The sequence below is a fragment of the Sebastes umbrosus genome, chromosome 17, assembly GCF_015220745.1.
Source record: "Sebastes umbrosus isolate fSebUmb1 chromosome 17, fSebUmb1.pri, whole genome shotgun sequence".
Lineage (NCBI taxonomy): Eukaryota > Metazoa > Chordata > Actinopteri > Perciformes > Sebastidae > Sebastes > Sebastes umbrosus.
In genome coordinates, this window is record NC_051285.1 from 19,635,531 (window position 1) to 19,658,919 (window position 23,389).

General features: G+C 40.9%; 1 protein-coding gene across 3 annotated transcripts in view; it reads left to right on the top strand.

The window, feature by feature from the left end:
- Positions 1 to 23,389, top strand: part of nectin3b (nectin cell adhesion molecule 3b) — a 32,548-nt gene that overhangs the window by 6,461 nt on the left and 2,698 nt on the right. For 2 of the 3 annotated variants that reach the window (XM_037747943.1, XM_037747945.1), the window contains exons 2-7: positions 4,585 to 4,932; positions 5,366 to 5,665; positions 7,015 to 7,132; positions 8,261 to 8,412; positions 19,802 to 19,949; positions 22,325 to 22,427. In XM_037747943.1, coding sequence (XP_037603871.1) covers positions 4,585 to 4,932; positions 5,366 to 5,665; positions 7,015 to 7,132; positions 8,261 to 8,412; positions 19,802 to 19,949; positions 22,325 to 22,427 — 1,169 coding nt within the window. Of the gene's footprint in view, positions 1 to 4,584; positions 4,933 to 5,365; positions 5,666 to 7,014; positions 7,133 to 8,260; positions 8,413 to 11,572; positions 12,645 to 19,801; positions 19,950 to 22,324; positions 22,428 to 23,389 lie in introns of those variants that run through there. The other variant, XM_037747942.1, reaches the window with a different exon arrangement.

Here is a 23,389-nt window from a genome sequence, read left to right on the forward strand (position 1 = left end):
TTGTTTCTCATTGACAATATGTCAGTATTTCAGTGCCTTAACTGTTATAGTAAGAATTATGACCAATGAGCCAGTATTCAATGAGTGGGAGATAAAAAGCTATGCTTTTTAGCATAGTTCTGGTTGAGCTCATGCTTCAATGTATGGCCTTAGTTTATAATTTCATCATATTTATTTGAAAATAACAAAGCTGCATTTTTTGTTTATACTAATTACTGTAGAAGACCTATTCTTTCAATTAAGATTTGACAATGAAGAAGTGTTTATGTTCCTTATGTAAGCCATACTTTTGTTAAGACAAACATTTGTTAACTTATTTTTGCATAATAAATGAAAAGCATGTTGAAATCAGAAATTGATCTCCATGCTGTAACATAAATGTGCCGAACCGAACTGAAAACCGTAACCCCAAAACCGTGATATGAACCGAACCGTGAATTTTGCGAACCCTTCCACCCCTAATAGATATGCATTTGCTGAATTGCACTAAAATGTTAAATCCTACACCAGCAACTGAATTACAATTCAAGTTTAAACTTTTTAAATGCATTTGATCAAAACTTAAACAGGAATTAAAATACCAGTGTATATATTATAAAAACATAGAATTGAATTGAACTGAATAGATCGGCCTCATTGTCATCGATACCCGATCCAGCTTTTTTAGTTGGTATTGGTCCGATATCTGATCCAATATCGGTATCAGTGCATCTGTAGTTGTAAACTGTGTGTAGTGCGACATGTGGGATATGGGAATATTCTATTCTATTTCAGGAAGGAAAGCCTCCATGTCTTTTAGCATGGCTGTTTAACTGGTGACTCATTCATTCAACCTCACTAGTTTGGTTTGACCGAGAGAGACTTGCTCCAGATGGCAGCCAGCACAGCTTTGCAAGCAACTTAACACTAATAATGAACTCCCAGTAATATGCAAGTAAAAACATTGCTGTTTTGTAGTGCAGATTATGACTAATTTATGTGAATAAATACTTTGAAGAAATGTGATGCAAGAGTTTGAAAAACATTTGCTAACAGAATCTGAATTTACAAAGGGTTTGTTAACCCAAATACTTTTTTAACCCAGATTTCTTACTCAAACAATATCTAATTCATAGTCAATGATGCAGGATGCCACATGCAACCAAGCATCCAGTTTTGATTAGTTTCAATCTGCCATATATAAAAACTTAGACCATCTGAGCGTATTGTATTGGATTCACCAGTGGAAATGAAAGCTTATCATGGCTTAGAATTAAGGTTGACTTGTCTTTTGGATTAAAGGATTGCTTCACATTTTTTCAAGTCTGTTTTATAACAAAAGTCAGGTGCTCATATATACTAAACATTGAAACTGTTTTTCTTTGATGTCATCTGCTCATACAATCCATTAAAAGATCCTTTCCTTTCAATAGTCGTGATGGGAACAAAATCCACAGTTCTTGTTGTGTGCCAAAATAAAGTTTATTTGCTTCAGCAGTCTTGAGTTAGCCAAATCAAGTGGGTATCATCCAAAGTTGCAGTCTTTGAAGTACAGAATACCCTATTTCTGTTTCCTCTGTGACACTGTGAAATTGGCCAGTGACACTGTGAAACACAGATGGAATTCAGTACTAAAAGGACTGCCACTTTGGATGATACTCAGTTGATTTGACTAACTCAGACTGCTGAACTCTCATATTAGTTTCAGCTAAAGTTTGGAATGCATTTTTGCACAGAACGAGGACTGTTGATTTTGTCCCCATCACTTCCATTGGAAGCACATTAGGAGGGGATGTCCTATTGGCCAGTATGAACAGGAGGAATGCAAACAAAAGTGTGTGTGTGTGTGTTTTAGTGTGAATTGAAACTCATGCATAGCCCTAAATAGCATAAATTCTGATATTCACTGATATCTGCTGCCTTTTCTCTGTATGAGCAATACGATGAGCAGTACCTACTCTGTAAAAAAATATACTATCAAGATTTGATATCCACAATTGAACATTTGGCTTACATTTTTAGATATTTATTTACAGCCCATTCTGGGCCAATAAATATTCACAATATACATCCCCCAATTTGACAAATGAGCAATCAGGATTTTCTTTTGTCATTATCTGGATTCCCTTATAACTAACCTTGTTATTAACATCTAAACCTGTAACAGGAAAATTAAACATAATGGAAATAAAATAAAGTACTGTCAACTAAGTACAGTGTTCTCACAAATTCAAACTCAAATCCAATGCCAGGAAAAAAAAAATCAGAAGACAAAAATAGAAATTTGTACGTCATACTTTAGGGATAGGGAAATTTCCTTCCACAGTACTAATATTTGAGGACATGGCCTTTTTTAGAGGGAGATTGGCCGGAGACGGAGCTGTTTTTGGCAAAACAACAATAGAATATTTGGAGTCAGTTGCCAAGCAGCGCAGAAGGTTTTGATTTATGATGATGTCTTCCCGCTGCCAGCTTGTTGCAATTAGTGATCTGGTTGAGGGCTTTGGCAGTCTAGCAGTGCTATATTGTCTTTTCTAAATCAGTAACGTAAATTCCTCTGTTTTTTTCTTTACTTGAAATCTGGTGATACATTTCCTCTATCAGTTGTGTTTCATACGTGACTTTGCTCTCGCCTCTCCTCACTCACAGCCCTCTTTTTCTTCTCTCAGCGATGATGTCATTGTCGTGTTTGCATATCTCTTCCCCTTCTTTTTCCTGCCGGTCTCAGTCTGTTCTCTTCATATCCCTTTGACTTTCCTCAACATGACGTTGAGCTCTCTGCTTTTGAGGCATGCCACATTTCTGACAAGTGCAGGTGACAGAGTGCATGGGGTAGTTATATTTGGACAAAGGACGTATGTCAGACGTAAGACAGCCTGCTTTTAATTCCTGAATTCAGGTCAGGAGGAGGAAAGCTATAAAGACAAAACAAATTCATCAATGGATCAGTCAGTCAGCTGTGTATTTGTTGAAAAGCCAAACGCCTGCTGTGGTGGTATCAAGCTTTGATTCCAGTCTGATACCCACAGATGTCAGATGGTACGGAACTCTGTTTTAACGACTGACGTCAGAGGTTGCACCGAAAATACTCTTGACTCACCGATGCTATCATGGTATTCTTGATTTGTCACTCACTATTAGATTAATGACTCGTCCACTCTGATAATCCCCTCTGACATTTTTAAATAGAAAATGTAATTTGTGCCATTGAGTAGAATAAAGTAATGTATTTCTTGTCAACCAGAAAAGCGAAATTGTCTGCCATATCGATTACAAGCAACGTCGCGTTCATCATGGATTGATATTTCAATTATTTTTAGATTAATCAATTGATCGTTAAGTCTATGAAATGTCAAAATAAAAGTTCTGACATAAGTTCTGTGAGCCCAAAGTACCATTTTTGGATGTGTTTATTTCGACCTCTCCAGAACCCAGAGATTTTCAATTTAGAATGATATAAAACAAAGAAAAACAGGAAATCTAGGGCTGCAACTAACGATTATCTTCATTGTCGATTAATCTATCGATTATGTTCTTGATTAATCGATTAGTTGTTTGGTCTATAAAAATGGTTCGATCAGTGTTTCCCAAAGCCCAAGATGACGTCCTCAAATGTCTTGTTTTGTTCACAACTCAAAGATATTCAGTTTACTGTCATAGAGGAGTAAAGAAACCAGAAAATATTCACACACACACACACAAGCTGGAATCTAAGGAATTTTTACTTTTTATGCTTAAAAAAGTACTCAAACCGATTAAACGATTATCAAAATAGTTGGCGATTAATTTAATAGATGACAACTAACTGATTAATCAATTAATCGTTGCAGCTCTAATCTTAACATTTGAGAAGCTTTAACTAAAGCTGTAACAATTAGTTGATTAATTGGTTAGTCGATCGATAGAAAATGATCAGTAACAGTTTTGATAATGAAGTTATCGTTTGCCATTTTTAATCAAAAATGCCAAAATTCACTGATTCCATGGTTTTCTAAGACAGAAAACTGAATGTTAAAGCCATTTTATAGACCCAATGATTAATCGAGAAGTGTTGTCATTAAACAACTGCAATTACTAATCGATTTGGAAATGTAATTATTACAGATGTATTTTCTATTAATCGACTAATTGTTTCAATTCTAATGTCTGCACAAGGTGGAATTTATTCACTTGTGTCATTTAAAAGTATTGGTCTCAAAACTCTTTATTTGTAAGGATAAAAGTGTTCCTTCATTGCTCAGTATTTAATAAAAGACTAGCAGTCATGTAGATTCTCAATTTCTTTTAAAGGTCTTAAGATAGCTTATAAACATTCAACAGTAAGATTTACTTTTTTGCCAGCAATGGATTTCTCACTTTGAAGGATGGGATCTGGATAAGTACAAATTAACCATTACAGTGCTAATAAGGCTTAAAAGATTATGCTTCTAAAGAAGTGGGAGTAATACATTTTAAAGAAGTTTTAGCAATCAAAGGTGTAGCCGAAGCTTAAGTGCTTTTAACTTCCAACTATTTTGATTAATGATATATGATTATCCAAACCTGTTTGCATATGAACATGATTGTATGGGGTTAAAGTCTTGTTTTTGTGTGTGTCTTTGGCAGGTGTGTGCGGCAGTCAGGTGGTGGTGCCTCAGAGGGTGAACGCCGTGCTGGGGAAGAATGTGACATTAGAGTGCAGGGTGGAGGTGGGCGCAAACCTTACTCTTACTCAGAGTTCCTGGGAGCGCCGTCTGCCTTCAGGCTCTGTCACAGTGGCTGTCTACAATCCACGATATGGCATCTCCATCCCTCCAGAGTTCATCCAACGCTTGTATTTTCGCTCCCCCTCCTCACACGATGCCACCATTGTCCTGGGAAACGTGGGCTTTGCCGACGTCGGGATCTACACCTGTAAGGTTGCCACATTTCCTCTGGGAAACACTCAAGCCTCCACTACTGTCAATGTACTCGGTAAGTATGTATATTTACACGCATGTATGTTCCTCTGTGTAACAAGTCATGTAGGTAATAGTCAATTACAGCTGAAACAGTTGATTTACCTCATCAACCTTGTGGCTTTGAAAGTACGCCCTTCTGAACCTCGGGTTGTATCATCACAGGTTGTCACTGCTGGCACACAAACAGTGTGTGTGTACTCTCTCAATCCGTTTTCACAGAGCAGATCACAGGGGTGGCTAGAGCTGCTAATGATAGGTTGTAGTGGAATGACATAAATTGAGAGAATGTAGTAAAAGAAAACTGATATTGATAGAACAGAAATTTAATGTAAACCATTCAAACGCTGTAATTCACTCAGTAAAATAACCTCAGAAGGGTCTTGAAACTCTAATGTGCAAACCTTTTTTTTTTCTCCACTTATCTTTGCTCACTCTCTGAATCACAGTGGAGCCGAAAGTCTACGTGTCTGCAGGTTCTTCTGCCCTGATCGATGGCGGCAACGACACTGTGGTGGCCACCTGTATTGCTGAGCGGGCCCGGCCCCCTGCTGAGGTGTCCTGGGAGTCCAACCTTTTTGGCCAGTCAGAAGTGCAGCTATTTGACGAAGCCAACGGCACGACCAGCACACAAGTGAGCTACCTCTGGCAGCCCACACGTCACGTCCAGGGCCACACACTCACCTGTGTGGTCCGCCACCCGGCTCTGCAGAGTGACTTCAGGATCCCCTACCAGCTCAATGTGCAGTGTGGGTGCCTTATGAGTGGCTATTTGGGGTAACATATTAACAGCTGAAAGAGGGCCTTAAAGTACATTTGTTGATATTGATTCTGTCCTGCTATAAGACTTTCATTAGGTATTTTTAAAGCTAGAATAAACTTGCAGGCCGAAAGCAAGTAGATTAAAGGCTGCTGTGGAGACTACACTATAAAATGGAGTGAATTTTTGAAGTCAAAGTGAAGACTCCCATCTGTCAATTGAAGGGGGGCAAGTATAGCAGCAATTACCGTACTCGCTTCCTTTACTTTCCTTGAACAGTTTAACACTGTATTTAGCAGAAAGTACAGGCGTATTTGAATTCCAACAGCAGTCAGTTGATGATGCTTGGCCTTGTCAGTCTTGACGTTTGATTTATTTGAAGCACTTCAACAACAATTCACTTTTGAAAACAGCTGAATTGACAGAGATGAAATCAAGGACAGTTCATGCAGGCTCCTTACAGGTATTAATTATGGTTTAAGAAAGGCTGCCCTTGATGTTTTCCTTGATTTTTCTTTTTCAAAAGCTGTATTTTTGTATTTATTTTTCTATGTCAGCACATGTCCATGTGTGCCCCTAAACTGTCAAAAGGGAAAATGTTTTCTGTCAGTAAGCCCCCATAGAGGTTAGAGCACATACAGTATATCTGTACTTTGTGGGGCACAAATGGGTGTCTGCATAGCAGCTGCAAATAGACTCGTGGAAGGGGTAAAATTACCTCCTTCAGAATCTTTTTTGTTTGACAGATGCATTTAACTTTGGTCTGACTGACTGTTTTGTGACAGACGGCGGCTACAAAAGCTTTATGCTTATTCAATATATAATACAGTGAAAAAAGACTAAGAATAGTTGACATTTTATAGATAACTGTATACATAACTGGGCCCACAGTTGGGGAATAGTGTTGATGATTTGGTTACCGTCATTAAATGTGAGTCATGACTGCTGGCTTCTTTGTACACGGTACTATGCTTTTGACTTTATAGATTACGAAACACCTTAGTGCATATTTGGAGGATACAGGCTCACGTCTCGAGGCCATGACTGACCTCAGACTCTATATAAGGCTGCACACAAACTAGGCAAACGGTCATAACAGCACAGAGCCTCTGTCAGAACTATCAATACAACACAGCAGATATATTTTTAATTTAGTAAAAATGACTTTGATGTATACCAGGTACTGTTCCTTGTTATAGCTAAAGGCTATGATTAAACACAGAGTTGAAATGGTCAGTGTGTGCAGTTGAACACTGTTTTCATAGGTTTCTGGCCAATTTGTTGTGATATCTCAAATGTATTTATTTATTTATGTATTTATTCCCTCTCTCTCTTTAGTTGCTCCTGATATCTCCGTTGTGGGTTATGATGGAGACTGGTTCGTGGGTCGGGAAAATGTTCAAATGACGTGCAAAGCTAACGCAAACCCACCGGCTAATCACTTCAGATGGATCAGGTGTGTGTATCTTCCTTTTGAGTTTTCCTAATTTAACTCTTAAAATTAAAATTGACCCAACAGGCCATAAGCTTTTTTCCAAAAACACTTAAAGCTGAAGTAGGCAAGATTGGAGCAAATATGATTTAAAAAAAAATATTTTTATAAAACGGTCGCTATACCCTGACAGTAGTCCATGAAACGGGTAACCTGAAAGAAATCATGTGCCTCTGTGTCCTCTGGTGCTCCTAATGGCATATGCGAGATTTCACAGACCAGAGGAAAACAACCAAACAGAGCTGATCTGGGATCTACTGTCCATCTGCTGTTTTTGAGAGCCGGCTGTCAATCACTCGCAAACTCCGATCAAACGGTCAAACTAGGCAGCGCTGATCAAATATGAACCAATATTATGTTACGTTAATGCCTATTTCTCACCTCAAACGTTTTCAGAATCATCTTGTAGTGCAGGGTTTAGCTGTAAAATGAGAAAGTTTGTGACCCCGCATCCATGTTGAAATCTCTTGAAGTCAATAAAATTAGACAATAAACAGTTGTTTTTTTATATTTTGTTCAACGCAACTTGAGCAGATAAAAAAATGTGCGATTATTCGCGATTAACTATGGACAATCATGCAATTAACAACTTACAGCCCTACAAAATATCTAAGTGAAATTAAAAAAAAAAAAAAAAACACGGACCATTAAGAGTAATAAAAAATAGTTTAAAATAATAAAATAAGAATGATATTAATTATAAGCCAAATTAAATAAATTCGTTTTTCAGCTGTCATTTAAAAATGTTCTCAGAGCCTACATCTCTTATAGCTTTTAGTAGAGTATTCCTTAATTTTTTAGCTTGCTTTATCTAAGGTTTCTGCCCAAAACACTGAGTTGCAGCTTGTGGTTAGCTCAGTAAACCTAAAATGCAGTTTTTAAACTTCTGAAGGCTAAATCGGAGATTAGCAACTGAAGAGTAATGTTAGCATAACTTTTTCAAATATTTTGAAATATCTTTCACTCATTCAAAGCCTTCAAGTCATCATTTATTATATTTTCCACATAAAATGTCACATGTGCAAGGTTACATAACAGGATAGTTGTTGTAGGTTTGTGTGTCTAAATGTTTGCGTCTCTTGTGCATCATAGATTGGACAGAGAGATGCCAGAAGGGGTGGAAATAATGAACAGCACTTTGCTCTTCCTGCGTCCCCTCCAGCGGAATGACTCTGGAGTTTACAGGTGTGAGGTTGCCAATGACATCAACCTCCGCAGTCGGGATGTGCGCATTCTAATACAAGGTGAGCTGAGTATACACACCGGAACACAGCTGACTCCTATTGCCTTCTCTTCCCATAGGAAACACTGTGCATGCACTCGCGTCATAGAGGGTATCACTGCCTGTGACATTGTCCTTCAAGCTGAAATGTGACACTGTATCACTCTCACCCATTCTGTACATACTGACAGTCTACCAAGCATTCACCCATGCTAAAGTGTGTTGGCACTGATGATATTTGACCTTTACATTTAGTCTTAATTGCATGCTGATTAGCCCTGATTAACATTAGGTCTCCAGATGTTCATAAGGGGAGTTCCTGGACGAAACAGCTGCAAATATTTAAGGCCTCTTCTGACCACAGTGCGCTGCCCCTGCTCTGTCCTCTTGGCTTGGCATCTAAGTACGTCTCTGTTGTGTTTGATGAGCATGTTCCTCTGGTTTCACAAAAAATCTGTCTTGTCTGTGGAAGCTCTCTTCCTGAATGAAGTTCTGATTATGATGTGATTTTCTTTCACATCTCTCTCGCTCCCTTTCTGTATTTCTTTTATTTCTGCATGTGTCATGCAGTAAGAGGCAAAAGCCTGCAGCCTTACTGTGAGATGATGTCCCAGATTCATAAAACATTAACTAGATCTTTTCAACTCCTATTTATTATTTATCATCCATATTTCATTTTCCTTTGAGAGGACCTGTACGGGTGTGCGCAAGCTTACACATGTTGGTGTGCCCTTCGTTGTATGTGTTGCTGTGGGTGTGCTCACATGTGTCAGTTGACTGCCTCTGCATGGAGTTGTACGATTCACATACTTGGAGGCTACAAACCTTGGGGTTCATGTCATCTCTCAGATGTGAATCTTTTCCTCACATCTGGCCTGGCACTGAGTTTAAAGTGGCAGAGCAATTTTGCAGCACCATTAAAGCTTTTAGACTCAGATTTTTTCCATTACTTTAGCTCCCTCTGATTGTGGCTTGTGGCTTTTGGCTTTTCTGTGTTTTGTGGGTATCGCCCCAATCCAGTACATTTTAAGTTTGGTGTTCTAATGATGGCATGTCCTAAATGCATATTCTGAGGTGATTTAAGCATGCAATATACAAAATAATTTGCTTATTCACTTTTTAAAATTGGTAACAACATAGTCAGGAAATTGCATGAAATTATTTGGTGTGCCTTTCTAAAGGCAGTTGTGTGTTGTGTTCAGCCTGCATGATTACAAAATTTGAATGTAGTTGAATGAATGCCTCTTTGAGTCATTGTCAACAACAAATAAAACTGCAATGACTTTCACAAAGGTAATATTAATCATGACTGTTGTGTTGGATTGCATTATAGTGCACAGGAGTTTCTAGTCTTTCGGTCACCCAATGAGTATCTTAATAGAAATGTTGATATATAATATATAATCCAATTTACTTTATTTGTTGAATTTGTGAAACACATAATATGTGAGTCTTATCACCTATAACTCCATCTGTATATTTTGACCCTAGCATCCTGACCACAAGGTTAAGAAAATCTTGTTTAAGTGGTTTCAGTCACCAATAATCTTTTATGTGATTTTTAATTGGGATTATATACTCTGTCATTTGCAGAAATCAGGGAGTTTATGGGAGTTAGGTACACAGCCAAAAGCTCTTCTGCCAGCAAAGCCAAAAATAAATTGCTCACCTTGCACAAAGCTGTGCTCTTTAACTGTTACGGCTGGTGGTGGTGAAAAACATCCCTGGCCATTGCTACAATACACCTGAAACTGAATTGACATAAAACTAACAGGGTGAGGCAAATATTAAACACTACTATACGGTGTGGTGACAATTTGAAAAACCTTGCCAGGGATGTGGTGCGGTTTCTTGTACTTGGGCTCTTTATTTTAACTAGTGCAGTGCCCATTCAGAGGGTGTGCCCAAATGCTTGGCCTCCAGAAGTGCTGCTTGCAGCGTTGTCGAGAACCGCGTTATGGCTGCATGCACCCGCCAAGTGTGAAGTTGATTAGTTCTCGAGATATGCAAAGGGCAGTCATACATACATACACGGACAGACAGAGATTCCTTCCTTTATAGTTAGTTTGTGCTGTTACAGCGTGACCTATTGACCAAATGGCACCAAATTGTCATAGTCACTCAGACATCATATCTACATATGTCCACCAAATGTGGTCGCAATGTCACAAAGCGATCAGGAGATATGACATTTTTTGTAATATCAGCCCTTCTTATTTTTGCTATGGCAAAACTGTATGGAACATCAACAGTCCAAAGAAGTAACTTGGTCGGCTTGGTCCAGAGATGTTCTTTACCAAATTTGGTGACGATTGCTCAAAATTTGTAGGAGTAGTAGCAAAAAATCTGATTTGGACACATTCGAAATGGCGGAAAATCAGTCGAGACGCAAATGGTCGTGGCTTATATGGATAGGTTCGTCTCGACCCACAAAATCCAGAAAAAAAATAATTTTGTTTCCAACTATTGACTTACGGTTCAAAAGTTACAGCCCAAAACGTAAAGTTCATTGTTAAAGCTCCACTGTCCGGCCACATTGCACCACATTCGACATGAACAGTTCTTGAGATATGCGAAAGTGAAGAAAAGTTTGGTTGTAATGTTATCCAGCATCCATGTGTAGCGTTAGCAGAACATATCCAGGATCCAGCACACAAAGGTAAACTAATGAGCCCCGATCTGCCCGCTGTGGATGACATGCTCATTTAATTCTGCAAAGCCCTGAAGCCCCGCCCATAACCAAATTCGAAAAAGCATTCCCTCGGGTCCCCAGCAATACACCGGCCACGTGTGAAGTAGATTGGATGAGGGGTTGTCTGACACAGAGTTTCTTTGCCTTATAGATGGAAGTGATGTTCAGACCCTGCTCGTGAAAAACGTTCTCAATTGTCCACCATCTAATGTGTCAGCCCATTATACCAAATACATTTTTTATGTTTTACTTACCAATCGTTGTTTAATAATCAAACACTGCACCCACTATGCTATGAGGAATTGGCAATGCAAACCTGAGGCTGCTGCAAGCATACTCCATAGTTTAGTATGTGTGGTAGTTTAGTTGATGTCAAACTATCCCTACTTAGTAAAATGCTGATGTAGTTGGCATTGACATTCTCTGCTTCTGTCTGTTCATCTCTCCCCTCCACACTCTACTCCCCTCTCACCCTCCTTCCCTCCATTAGATCCTCCCACCATGCCTTCCACCATTACTGCTCCTGTCCTAACTGGCTCTGCCTCCTCCACATTAGTCGATGATAAGGGGCATGTTCTACTCAGCTCCCCCACACTTGAAGCCCTACCTGAGAGTAATCTTGGTTCCATAGTGGGTGGGGCAGTGGGCGGGGCCTTGTTCCTGCTACTTCTGCTGTCTCTGGTTGGCGTGTGTTACCTACGGAAACAGCAAACTTTCCACGGGAACTACTACACCAAGCAGTACCTGGGCCCCAATGACCTCCAGAAAGCCCCCACGCAGCATGAGCTCCACCCTACCAAGGCTGGCAGCAGCTCCAACCATCAGGACCACGACCGAGAGGAGTGGGGCGACCGCCAGCTCAAACAGGAGCGTGACCGTCGTCACCATAGCAACTACAACGGAGAGGAGTATCCCTCTAATGGCTACACTAGGGCAATGAGGGAGAGCAGTCAACACAGCCATCAGCAGAATCACCACCGTGAACACACACAGTATTCTAGTCCACGACAGGCCAGATGTGCCACATACCCTCATTCGCCGAAACCACAGGGAAACGGCTCACCCTACCTGTCAGATGACTGCTACGATAGCGGGCCCGAGGGTGACTATGTCTCTCACACAGACGGATCTGTCATCTCACGTAGGGAGTGGTATGTTTGACAAGTTACCTGGTCCTGCAGGAGCAGAGATACGACGGAAATCAGAAGGTTTCATTTATCGAACACTTCTACTAATCTCAATTCTGTAGTTCCCTTGTTTTGTTCAAGCGTCCTGGTCGACACTTGAGACATAATGTTTCTGTTCTTGATGTGGACAGAGTGTGGACTGCACAGCCACTTTGACAGTCAACATCTACATGCCTACAGAAGTCGGCATGTCACTAGTTTGTGTGTGTAGAGACTAACTAAAGATCATGATGTATGTGCTGTCTCTGCCTTACTACATGGACTGCCAATTAATTTAGTGTTACTAATCTGTCTTTAGTTGAGTTGAGGCCCTGGGGGCTTGCAGATCACATGTAGTTGTCTTTGAAGAAAGTTTTTTTGTTTGTTTCCACAAAATCAGCCTTCTCGGGTTGTGTGACACTTGCTCATTTGTATTTGTATGTGTTGATATTGGTTACACTGATTTGTTTAAAAGACCTCTGAATATGATTGGCTGATATTCAGGAATGGTACAGAACCCATGCCTGGAAGTGAATCCATAAAATTCAGAGAAGCACAGGTCATTTTCCTAAAACTCGGTAGGACACAGTAGAGGCATATAGGCTAATTTAAAAAAAAGGATTTATCCCACTGAGAAATCAGAATAACTTCATGACTGACCTCTACACACTGATTCATAGTCATAAAACGTATTGCACTGCCTTTTGCAAAACTTTATAATGGACAGCCACATCCTTTGTTTTCTACTAAAAATGTCTACCCTTTATGTAACTTACCATGAGGGGAGACTTGTAAGGTTGAGGTCTTGACCACTGACGTCCTTTAAAACTGATGGCCCAGAGTGGGAACCTTAAGAGCATTTCTACTGTATGTCCTCTGCTCATCTTTTATCCCCAGGTGGGAGGGATGGAGGGATGGCTGCATGAATGAGGCATAGTCCACTGAAACAACAGACTGGGTTTATCAAACAGTCGAGCCTTGATATGCAAATATGCTACAAAATTCTGCAAGTCTAGATGAGCTGGAATAATATTATTTCTGTTTAACATTTGTGTGATATATTGAGTTGGGGAAGAGCTGGATGTCATCTTCATTTAGCCACAAACACATTCTCCTGTTGTCTACCAGATGGTTATGGATGGGTTTGCACACTGGCACCAACCCAGGCCTCTTGGAAATTCAAGAGTGCTATCAGCAGGGGCATTGTTGAAAGCAGGTTACAGCATGGCAGCCACCATACGCTGGCCTCTCAGACCCAAAGTATTTTGTTACACAAAGAAGTCATTCAAGAGTGCAGCCAGCACACCCGACCACAAATAACCACCGACGGACTAATTTCACTACTCTGTGTAATCTGTAGAAAAAGACACGACTGTGTCACAATCTGAGGCATTAATAGGCTTATTGTTGCTTATCCGTGTGTGTGTGTGTGTGTGACTGCGCACTAATTATGTTCACCAATTGTTGTTTTGTTTTTTTAACCAAGCATTTGTTATTACTACCAGTATTACCACAGTAAGATACACATTATGTAGACAAATCAGGTCTTCTGTGATGGATGTGCCATCACTGTCGCCTGTGGTTATCGAAGCCACAGAACAGCGCTTACTCGCCAGATGGAACAGACAATATTTTGTTGCACTGATCATTAAATCATTCAGAATTATCCTTTGAGTATCTACATAATACACCCTATTCTTTTTTTTTTTTCTAAAAAAGGATTTCCAGCTGGATATCCAGTTAAATCTGTATTAATTTGTAACCAGCCACATTTTATTGCTAAACAAGACTCAAACGTTGCGGGACGTACCAAGTACTGTGATCGAACTGAAGAGAAAGTGTTTTACATGTCAGTGTCATTGGGCTATGGAGCCCCAGTAGTTCAGGTGTCAAACTTAGATAAACTTACTATAGATTTAAAGATAAATTTCAGTTTTTGTATGTGATCAGATACACACAGATAAAATCGTTTTGGCACATGCACCTATTTACCAGACAGCATGGAGGAGATCCAACACTTTCTTTCATGTACACTAGTGTTTGTGAATACATGCCAACTTTAGTAGTATGGTCACCTATACAATATTTGATGCCAGATGCCAAATATTTGTTTAACTTGTATGTATAAATATGATGACAGTCTCACATAAGTATTGCTGAGTAGCTGATTATAAGCTTATATAAATGACTAGCGTATCACTGTTGTAAACAGGGTCTTGTAGCCTGAAATAGAAGTGAAAAGATGCTTTAGGCCACTTTAATATTACAGTAACAGTCGTCAAAATGGGAATCAGTTATATTGTTATGAGCCCCTCACTAATTATTTGTCAGGATGTGAATTTTGTGCAGTGAGTAGGCTGCAATTCTCATAGTGAGATTTGATAATGTGCCACTTTAACTTGCAAACAGAGGAGATGCCCCCCATACTGCAGTCCATGTTGTTTCAACTGTTGTCAGCAGTACACCAGAACTAATTTATTTCCATAGACAGAAGCATCCCATTTTAATAAGTACCTTAAGTTTCAGTTCACTCCGATTATATTACCATAATTCCTCACTTACCTCTAGTGGTGTGCAGATATCTGTTGCGTAAAACACTCTAATCTACAGAACACACGTTTCTTTGGTAGAATGTGGCTCCAATGAAAAAACGTCTACATTGTGGATCACCCAAAGTAACCAGAGAAATGTTTCTGTAAAGTGATGTTGCTGTAAAATGTCTTTAATGCAATGTTTCAATGCCATGAGCTCCACAAACAAAATTCCCATCCACTTTTATTGTGTTGGTCCTTTTCACAGCAGTCATTTTGACATGTCACAGCAGGGTAAACACAGGTGTAGAGCCGGGTATCGGTACTCAATACCTTTTTAAGTTATCAACCGAAACAACCCAGTACCAAGTAGTACCGAAACTAAGCAGCTAACGGTGCTTACAGCGCAAACAATGGCAACAAGTGCAAACATAGCTAACATTTAATATGAGGGGGGGGACCGTAGGCCCTGTCCCACCTAAATGGAACAGGGCCATAATTCATGTTATTAATTACACCTGTGTTTACCCTGCGATGACATGTCAAAATAGCTGCTGTGAAAAGGACATATTGGGGTGGAGGTCGAAATCTGAGAAAATCTCAAAACCTGGGTTAATCCAAAACCTGTCTACATTATAGATACCGCTACATGTAAGTGAGAACATGTTTCTTTGTAATTTGAGTGAACTGACCCTTGAAATGTGAGTGCCCAAAATGAAGTGTACAATTGGCAATTTGTGAACCACAAAACCTCATTTAGATTGTAAGTAAGGTTTTTGAGGGTGGGCGTGCTGCTGACGCATATTCATTCTGCCTTTCTGGTCTCTTTCACATAGATGCAGAGAATAACAGGAAGCACAGCAGCCTAACCCCTTCTATGCTTCTATGCACTAAGACGGAAATTCCACTAATCAATATACTATTTTTGCTTGCAGCCCTGCACCTGGATTAATGAAGTTCTTTTGTACCGTGTGGCATTTTGTATAAAGATCAGTCATCAATATCTTTACCTTGAGAAATGTCCTTCACTTTGGGTTGAGAAATACAACTAGTGCCTTAGATACCTAGAAGAAGTGTTTTCTTATTATTGTTTACTTATGGATGTAAGATCCTGTTTTGTTGCTCTGAGATTTATTTGTTGCCTTTTTTGTTTTCTGCATACTGTGTGTTAGGAGGATTCCTTAGTGCCATATTCACTTTTCTGCCCGTCACCATGACAGTTAATGACGCAGTATATTTGCAAACCTAGAGGCATTAAAACACACACAAAAAAGACAACGCTTGAATGAATTTTGATGTGAAATTAGTTAGGGCATCTCGACTTCACAGGTATCCGTCAGGGGTTTTGGTTTCTGTAGAATCACTGTTGTTCAAAGGGGTGAAGAATTTAACCTCTGTCTCACATTGTCAATGAAAAGCACCTTGTGGTCATGTTTTTTTTTTTGTATATACAGAAGAAAAATGTAAGTTTCTGGAAAGAAAAAAAATATTTATGTCCGTGACAACAGTGGAGCATTATTTTGTCAATCTTTTTGAGATACTTTAGTTCAATAAAGCACCTTAGCACCTGTGAGTTCGTCTCTCTGGAGGATTTTGAGCTTGCCATTACTCAGACTGCTCAGTCTCAGCCTCTTTGTGCTTCTATAAATGACATCATCTCTAGCTCCCTAATGCTGCATACCCCCCTCCGCCCCCCAAACCCAGCGCGCACATGTGGGATGCCGCGCATGATGTAATTCAAAATCATGTTCCCTCACTTCACCTTATCTTCATTACTCTTTAGTTTCCAAGAATGCTGTCATATTGAGCGGTTCCTCTCCGCTGGTATTTCTCTAGTGAGGGGAGACCCAGCTCTGCCCTCGTCACCAGTTTGCTTTGTTTCAGGACAGAAAGGCCGTCGCTCACCCTTACAGCTCCTCTCCTTTGTGAATTCCCCCCCACCCCCTCTGTGTCTTTCCCCCGTTGTCTACCAGCTGGTAAAATTAAACGCTGAGTGTTTATGTCTGGCCCAAAGTCCCCACTCACCAGCCCATTGACTGTCCCCATGGCAACAAGCTCATCTGGAGCTGCTGATGGAGGCTGTCTTCCTACAAGCTCTACCTGGTCACAGAAAGCAGAGGGATGCAGCGGGAGGGGGGCTGAGAGTTTTAACTGTGCTGCTGTGAAAGGCAGAGCAGGAAACAGAGAATTAGCTACTGGAATTGAAAATGGCCCATTACGCCCCGCTGCACCACATAGAGCTCCTCTGGCTATAAGGACATACGCTGATGTGACCTTGACACTGTTAAGCTTGGACTCCAGGTCCTCAAGACCACACTTCCCCCTAAAAGTCTTTTCTTCTTCGGCTGACCTCTCTGGCTTCTATAGATCTTATCATGGTCACAGCAGTTGTTGTCATTCTGACCTTGAAAAAGGGCAGTCCTTAATGGTGGAGCTTACAAAAGTGAAGCATCTCAGTAGTAGTGATGATGTCAGCCAGCAGGGCTTGAATTAGTTTGAGAAACCCGTGTAGAAGATCAGTGGGTTTGCTTTTTGCCTGCAACACAACAGTTTCCAAGGATACTTTTCACAACACACAAAAGGAGTGAGCAAGCAAACGTCTCCGGCAGCGTAGAGGGATGCAGCGCTGACGCCTGTGTAAGAAAGAGACTTTGATATTAACTCCCCAGCAGAGGTGGGATCAAACTGTCACCATCATTGAGCTGAAAACATGAGATAGAGAAAAATGACAGACCTCCTACCTACCGCTGTAAAGTTCCTCCCCCTCTCTGCTATTACACCAGCATCTGCTCCCTGCGGGGTCTGTTGTCTGGGCAATAGCGTGACCCATGACCCTACTGTTAAGGTTTTAGGATGGGAGGGGGTGTTGTCTTGCCATCTCTCGCTCCCTCACTTCTCCTCATGCCACCGAGGTATGCTGTGTTTAATTCATGATGAGCCAGTCTGCTACGCTGACCTCGCCGAGCACCAGCATGCACTTTTCCTGTCTTCACAGTGATGATGTGTGTGTGTGTGATAAAGTGCCGACGTAGGACAGACAGAAAGAGCTTTGCACTGGAGCCAGATCCCAGTATGGGGACAGTTGATCCACCGCTAATCCAAGCCTCTCCAGAATGGATGATATTTGAACCAATGAATTGCTTAAATGGGAGAAAAACATCTAAACAGAACATGCGTGAATATATGTGTGCATTTAATTGTCCCAAATACCCAAAGGTGCTCCATGCATTGCGGGTTCAAAGCAGACAGTTATTAAAGCAGACAGCTTGATGAACTGCATTTTAAAGGCTTGTTGATCAACTCAAGAGGTTCTTGTCATAGTTCAGCAGCCATCAGAGGTAATCGAATGGTTATTAACTGTTGGAGGACGGCATGAAGGGAGAAGAGGGGAGAGGGGGAGGGGGAAAAAGGAGGAAGAAGTGGCTTTCAGGGGCGAGCTCCGAAGTCCCAGCTTGCTCAATCTGCATCATAATTGAACTGTTATTTAGGATTCTCATCTCAGCACGTTATTGATTTTTTTTTCCCTCCACCTCCACATCTAAATCAACTGGAATTGACCATTAAACACGTTGCTTTTTTTTTCCCCCGACCCCTGTCACCCTTTGTCCTCCAGTGTCCCACAATCACAGTTTTACACATTTCTGCTGATTGGCCAAAATTTGCTGCTCTGTGAGTTTAATGCATCTTAATCACAATTAATCCTAATCCTCTCAGTGGACAACGTGGAGCGTACGCAAGCATATGGTCAAACAAAGCTAATTCAGCAGACAATACAGCAGCAGCTAGAGCTTGACACACACAAAAGACAGAGGAAGGACAATGTAGAGACATGGATGGATGGTGAACATGAAAAGTGAATGATTACTGAGTAATAAGAGTTTCATGGTGCAGTTCAGAGGCTTTTATGGTTCCTTTATCTTTTGGAATCTGCATCCCTCTATCCCCCTTTTTTTTTAGAAACCACTCCAGAGTACATGATGATGATGATGATGACACTCGGAGCAGTTTGTACTCCTCAGAACAAACTGTGCTCCACTTAACGAAAGTCTTGCATGTCGCGGGTTTAAAATGTTTCATTGCAATTTAAATGTCAAGCCTCAGAACTTCAAGTATAACTTTCTTTTCCTGCTATGTAGGGTAAGTGTCAAACTGGCAGAAGCTTTTACAGTACTTTCCTTGCATGTAGATGATGACATTGATAGAGTATGCCCTGTCATCTGCAGGTCGAAGCAGATGTTGCTGTCACTGCCGTTGTCTCTAGGGGGCACAGGTTGAACTGTGGGTCTTAAAGAGGACCTATTATGCTTGTTTTCAGGTGCATACTTGTATTTTGGGTTTCTACTAGAACATGTTTACAAGCTTTAATGTTCAGAAAATGTGTTATTTTTCTCATACCGGCCGTGATGCAGCACCTCTTTTCATCCGCTCCAGCTCCGCTCTAACTAGCTTTGTTTGAGGGCGTAACAAACTAGCCGCGAGGCAGGTATTGTGCAAATGTGTTACTTGGTGACATCACCACATTACAAAAGAAAAGGCGGGAGTTCAATGAAGGCATTTCAGGCAGTTCAGGAGCAGCGTTTCTGTGGGGGAGAGTAACTTCCCTTTGGCGTGGACTTTGGGCATTGTAACTTTGCAGACCTTTTACATGCACAAAAAACGATATTACACACTAAAGGAAAGGGGAAAAAGCACAAAAGCATGATAGGTCCTCTCTAAAACAAATATCCTATGCTTTAATGCAGCTTTGAATGAACACATCTGATTGTTTACACCGCAAATCGTATGATGAGCTTTACCTCGTTTTTTGTATTAGTTTATTTAACAGGGACAGTGCATAATAATAAACATTGCTGTAAATGCGCCAGAGTTAGCCAAGAGGTTATTTTTCATCTGCAGTCCCTGGACAGATGTTTCAGAGTCACCCTAAAAACAAAATGTAATATTTAAAGAAGTTATTTACAGCAGTGTTTGACTCATGTTGTGTTAGTGTTATACTGAAAGTCTCTATCTACTCTGTCTCAGACCAGTCTGAAGCAGAGAGGTCAAACTCCATCGTCGTGGCCGGAGCTGTGATGGGCGCAGTCCTCGCCCTCTTCCTCATCGCTGTCTTCATCATTGTGATCCTCACTGCTCGCAAGGCCCCGCCACCATCAGCTTTCGCTGACAAAGTGTAAGTCTGACAAATAATTCATGCTGCGGAACATGCTCGTCTGGTTAATTAATGACATGATATCTTGTGAGGTTGACTGAAGCCCATCAGAGGGTTCAGGGAGTTGCTCCTTTACTCCCATGGAGAGTGCTGCAGCGGTGCGCGCCCTGGAGCAGGGCGGGCGGCTGCAGGACAAGGTTGAGGGGTGGCAGGTAATTGCTGTCTTGGCAGCAAGCCCTTGTCCTATTTTGTTCAGCCTGTACCTATAGTGCACCAGCACTCATGTTAATGTTAGAGCCAAGAAGAATAACTTTGAGGTTGAATTATTTACAGAAGGAGCTGGGTCACACTGTCAGAGTCCTGTGACTGATGTCAGATGCTGTGTGTGTTTTTGTGCCTATGTCTTGTCCGTCTCTGTTGTCTATGTTCTGTTTAACTGTCATTACCTCTACTTCTGTTGCTTCTTTCTAGAATTATAGCAACACAAATGTACTTTATGTGTTCAATACTGCTGATCAACCTGCTGCCCCTTACATGCAAATCATTATCATGAACCTATGGACCATATCTGCAAGGTTGCAGGCTGATCCCCTCATCCATCCCTGTTAGTGTGTCACTGAGCATGCTCACTCCGGTGAAACACAGTTACACTCACCAAGCGTGTCTCAAGGAAGGAAGCGAACCGCTGAATAAATCTTATTCCTGGAGCGTTTAACTCAGGGTGCTAAATCCTCCCAAAATACAAATTTCATGTCAATTGCAAATAAGTCAGTGATATATGAAAAAGGGACTGACACTGATTGGATACAATTAAGTTGCAGCTTATAATTGGAAAGTACAAAGAGAAGAGTTGGTAATCAAAAAAATGTTAATACATGGATTATTTTTTGTTCCAACTAAAAGGATTTTGGATGACCTCACTTATCCTCAGCTCCTCTCTTCCTGAAATCTTATATCTCTTTGTCCAAGTACTCAGTCAACCTATAAACAATGACATTTGTTTCTGTACTGCAAACTAGAGCTGTCAATCAATTAAAATATTTAATTGTGATTAATCACGATTGTCCATAGTTAATCGCGATTAATCGCAAATTTATCTCACATTTTTTATCTGTTCAAAATGTACCTTAAAAGGTGATTTATCAAGTATTTAATATCAACATGGGAGTGGGCAAATGTGCTAGCTTTATGCAAATGTATGTATATATGAATTATTAGAAATCAATTAACAACACAAAACAATGACAAATATTGTCCAGAAACCCTCACAGGTACTGCATTTAGCATAAAAAATATGACCGAATCATAACATCATAACTCAAGCTCAACAGGCAACAACAGCTGTCAGTGTGTCAGTGTGCTGACTTGACTATGACTTGCCCAAAACTGCATATGATTATCATAAAGTGGGCATGTCTGAAAAGGGAGACTCGTGGGTACCCATAGAACCCATTTTCATTCACATATCTTGAGGTCAGAGGTCAAGGGACCCCTTTGAATATGGCCATGCCAGTTTTTTCTCATCAAGATTTAGCCCAAGTTTGGAGCATTATTAAGCTTCCTTCGCGACATGGTACCAATGGACTCCTTAGGTTTTTCTAGTTTCATATGATGCCAGCATCTTCACTCTAGCTTTAAAACTGAGCTCACTGCAACCTAAAAATCACAAGTTGCGTTAAACAAATTTGCGTTATCACGTTAACTTTGACAGCCCTTCTGCAGACATATTGTCCTGTGCAAAATGTTGCATCGTAATTTCAGTGACACCACATACCTATCACTGTGTTTCAACCTGACTGATTATGTGGCAGTGACAGTGATAATAGGCCACCTTCAGACACTGCTGACTGGCAGAAAACAGCCTGAATTGAGGGGAAAATCACTCAGCATTTGTGCATGGGTGTGGGCCCTGCATCACCACACTGACACTACAGGACGGTGTATCTAGCCATGCGATGGTCTGTGGTCAATGACACGACAAACTTAGCATCTTAAGTATGACCGTGGCTGGAAGTCCCAGTGGGATGACGGGGGAGGTGGACGCAGGCCTCGTCCCTCTCCTTCATCACACACGGACGTGAGTGCAGGACAGCATGTCACTGAACTGGAATCTCTCACCACTTCTCATCCCAAGTATCAAAGAGAAGACCGGCATCAAGTGATATACAGTGTTAGAGAATCGATGCCTGTCATGACATAATTTTATGAATGGCCAAGGTCAGTTTCTAGGTGTCAGTTTCGTAGTGGAGGGGGTGAGTCAAAAGGTGTTCCCTTTAGCAGCCCTTCTCTAAATGACTAAATCACTAAACTAGTTGTTTTATGCTGTTTCTCTCTAATTACACAGATGTTTGTCCGTTCTGGAAAAAATAAAATCTCTCTTCGTTCTGTCTCTGAAGGATTGACCTTCCTCCGACACACAAGCCGCCTCCTCCCTACTCTGAGAGAGCGCCGGCTGTTCCCCTGGGTGTCCACGCATCACAAGTGGCCTGGCTCTGTCAGGTAAACCCCACTCCCTTTACATAACCACTTTAATATCATATCAGTACATTTCATCTGAATCATCACGTACACTCACTACACAACAAAGATGAACACTTGGTGAGCTGATGATGAGCGCTGAGTCACAACAGGAAGTAATAACAACCTGGCCGATGTCATTATCTGTGTTTATTAAGCAGGAGGCCTAATGGCTGTGCTCATTTAATATGTAGGATAGTTTAAATCTTTAATCTGTGTGCTCAGCTCAACTCAAGCTCTCATATGCCTGGGCTTTTTTTAGTCTCACCCGGAAAGAAAACTTTTCCTGTTTCTTCTCACACTTAAAAACTGCAGTAGGCAGAATATTTTGGCATCATTGGGCAAAAAATCCATAATAACCTTTCAGCATATTATAATTCAAGTGTTCTGGGAGAAAACTAGACTTCTGCACCTCCTCATGGCTCTGTTTTCAGGCTTTAAAAAATCTAGCCCGTGACGGGAGACTTTGGCCAATCACAGGTCATTTCAGAGAGAGAGCGTTCCTATTGGCTGTTCATTCAACAGAGGCAGCTGTCAATCACTCGCAAACTCCGATCAAGCGGTCAAACTAGGCAGCGCTGATCAAATATGAATCAATATTCTGTTACTGTAATGCCTATTTCTCACCTCAAATGTTTTCAGAAACATCTTGTAGTGTACTGTTTAGCTGTAAAATGAGAATGTTTGCTCCGGCTGGTGGGCGGTGCTTGGTATTTCCTCGACAGATCAACACGACTGCCGGGTCACAAACTTTTTCATTTTACAGCTACAGGAGTTTGCGAGTGATTGACAGCTGATCAGAGTCGGCAAGGCTCCAGCTTGGCTCTGATTGGTTGTTTTCCTCCGGTCTGTGAACTTTTTTTAATCGTATTTGCGCCATTTCTACCCACTGCAGCTTTACCATGACTCTCTGACTCTCTGACTCTTGATGCTCTGAAGTCTCT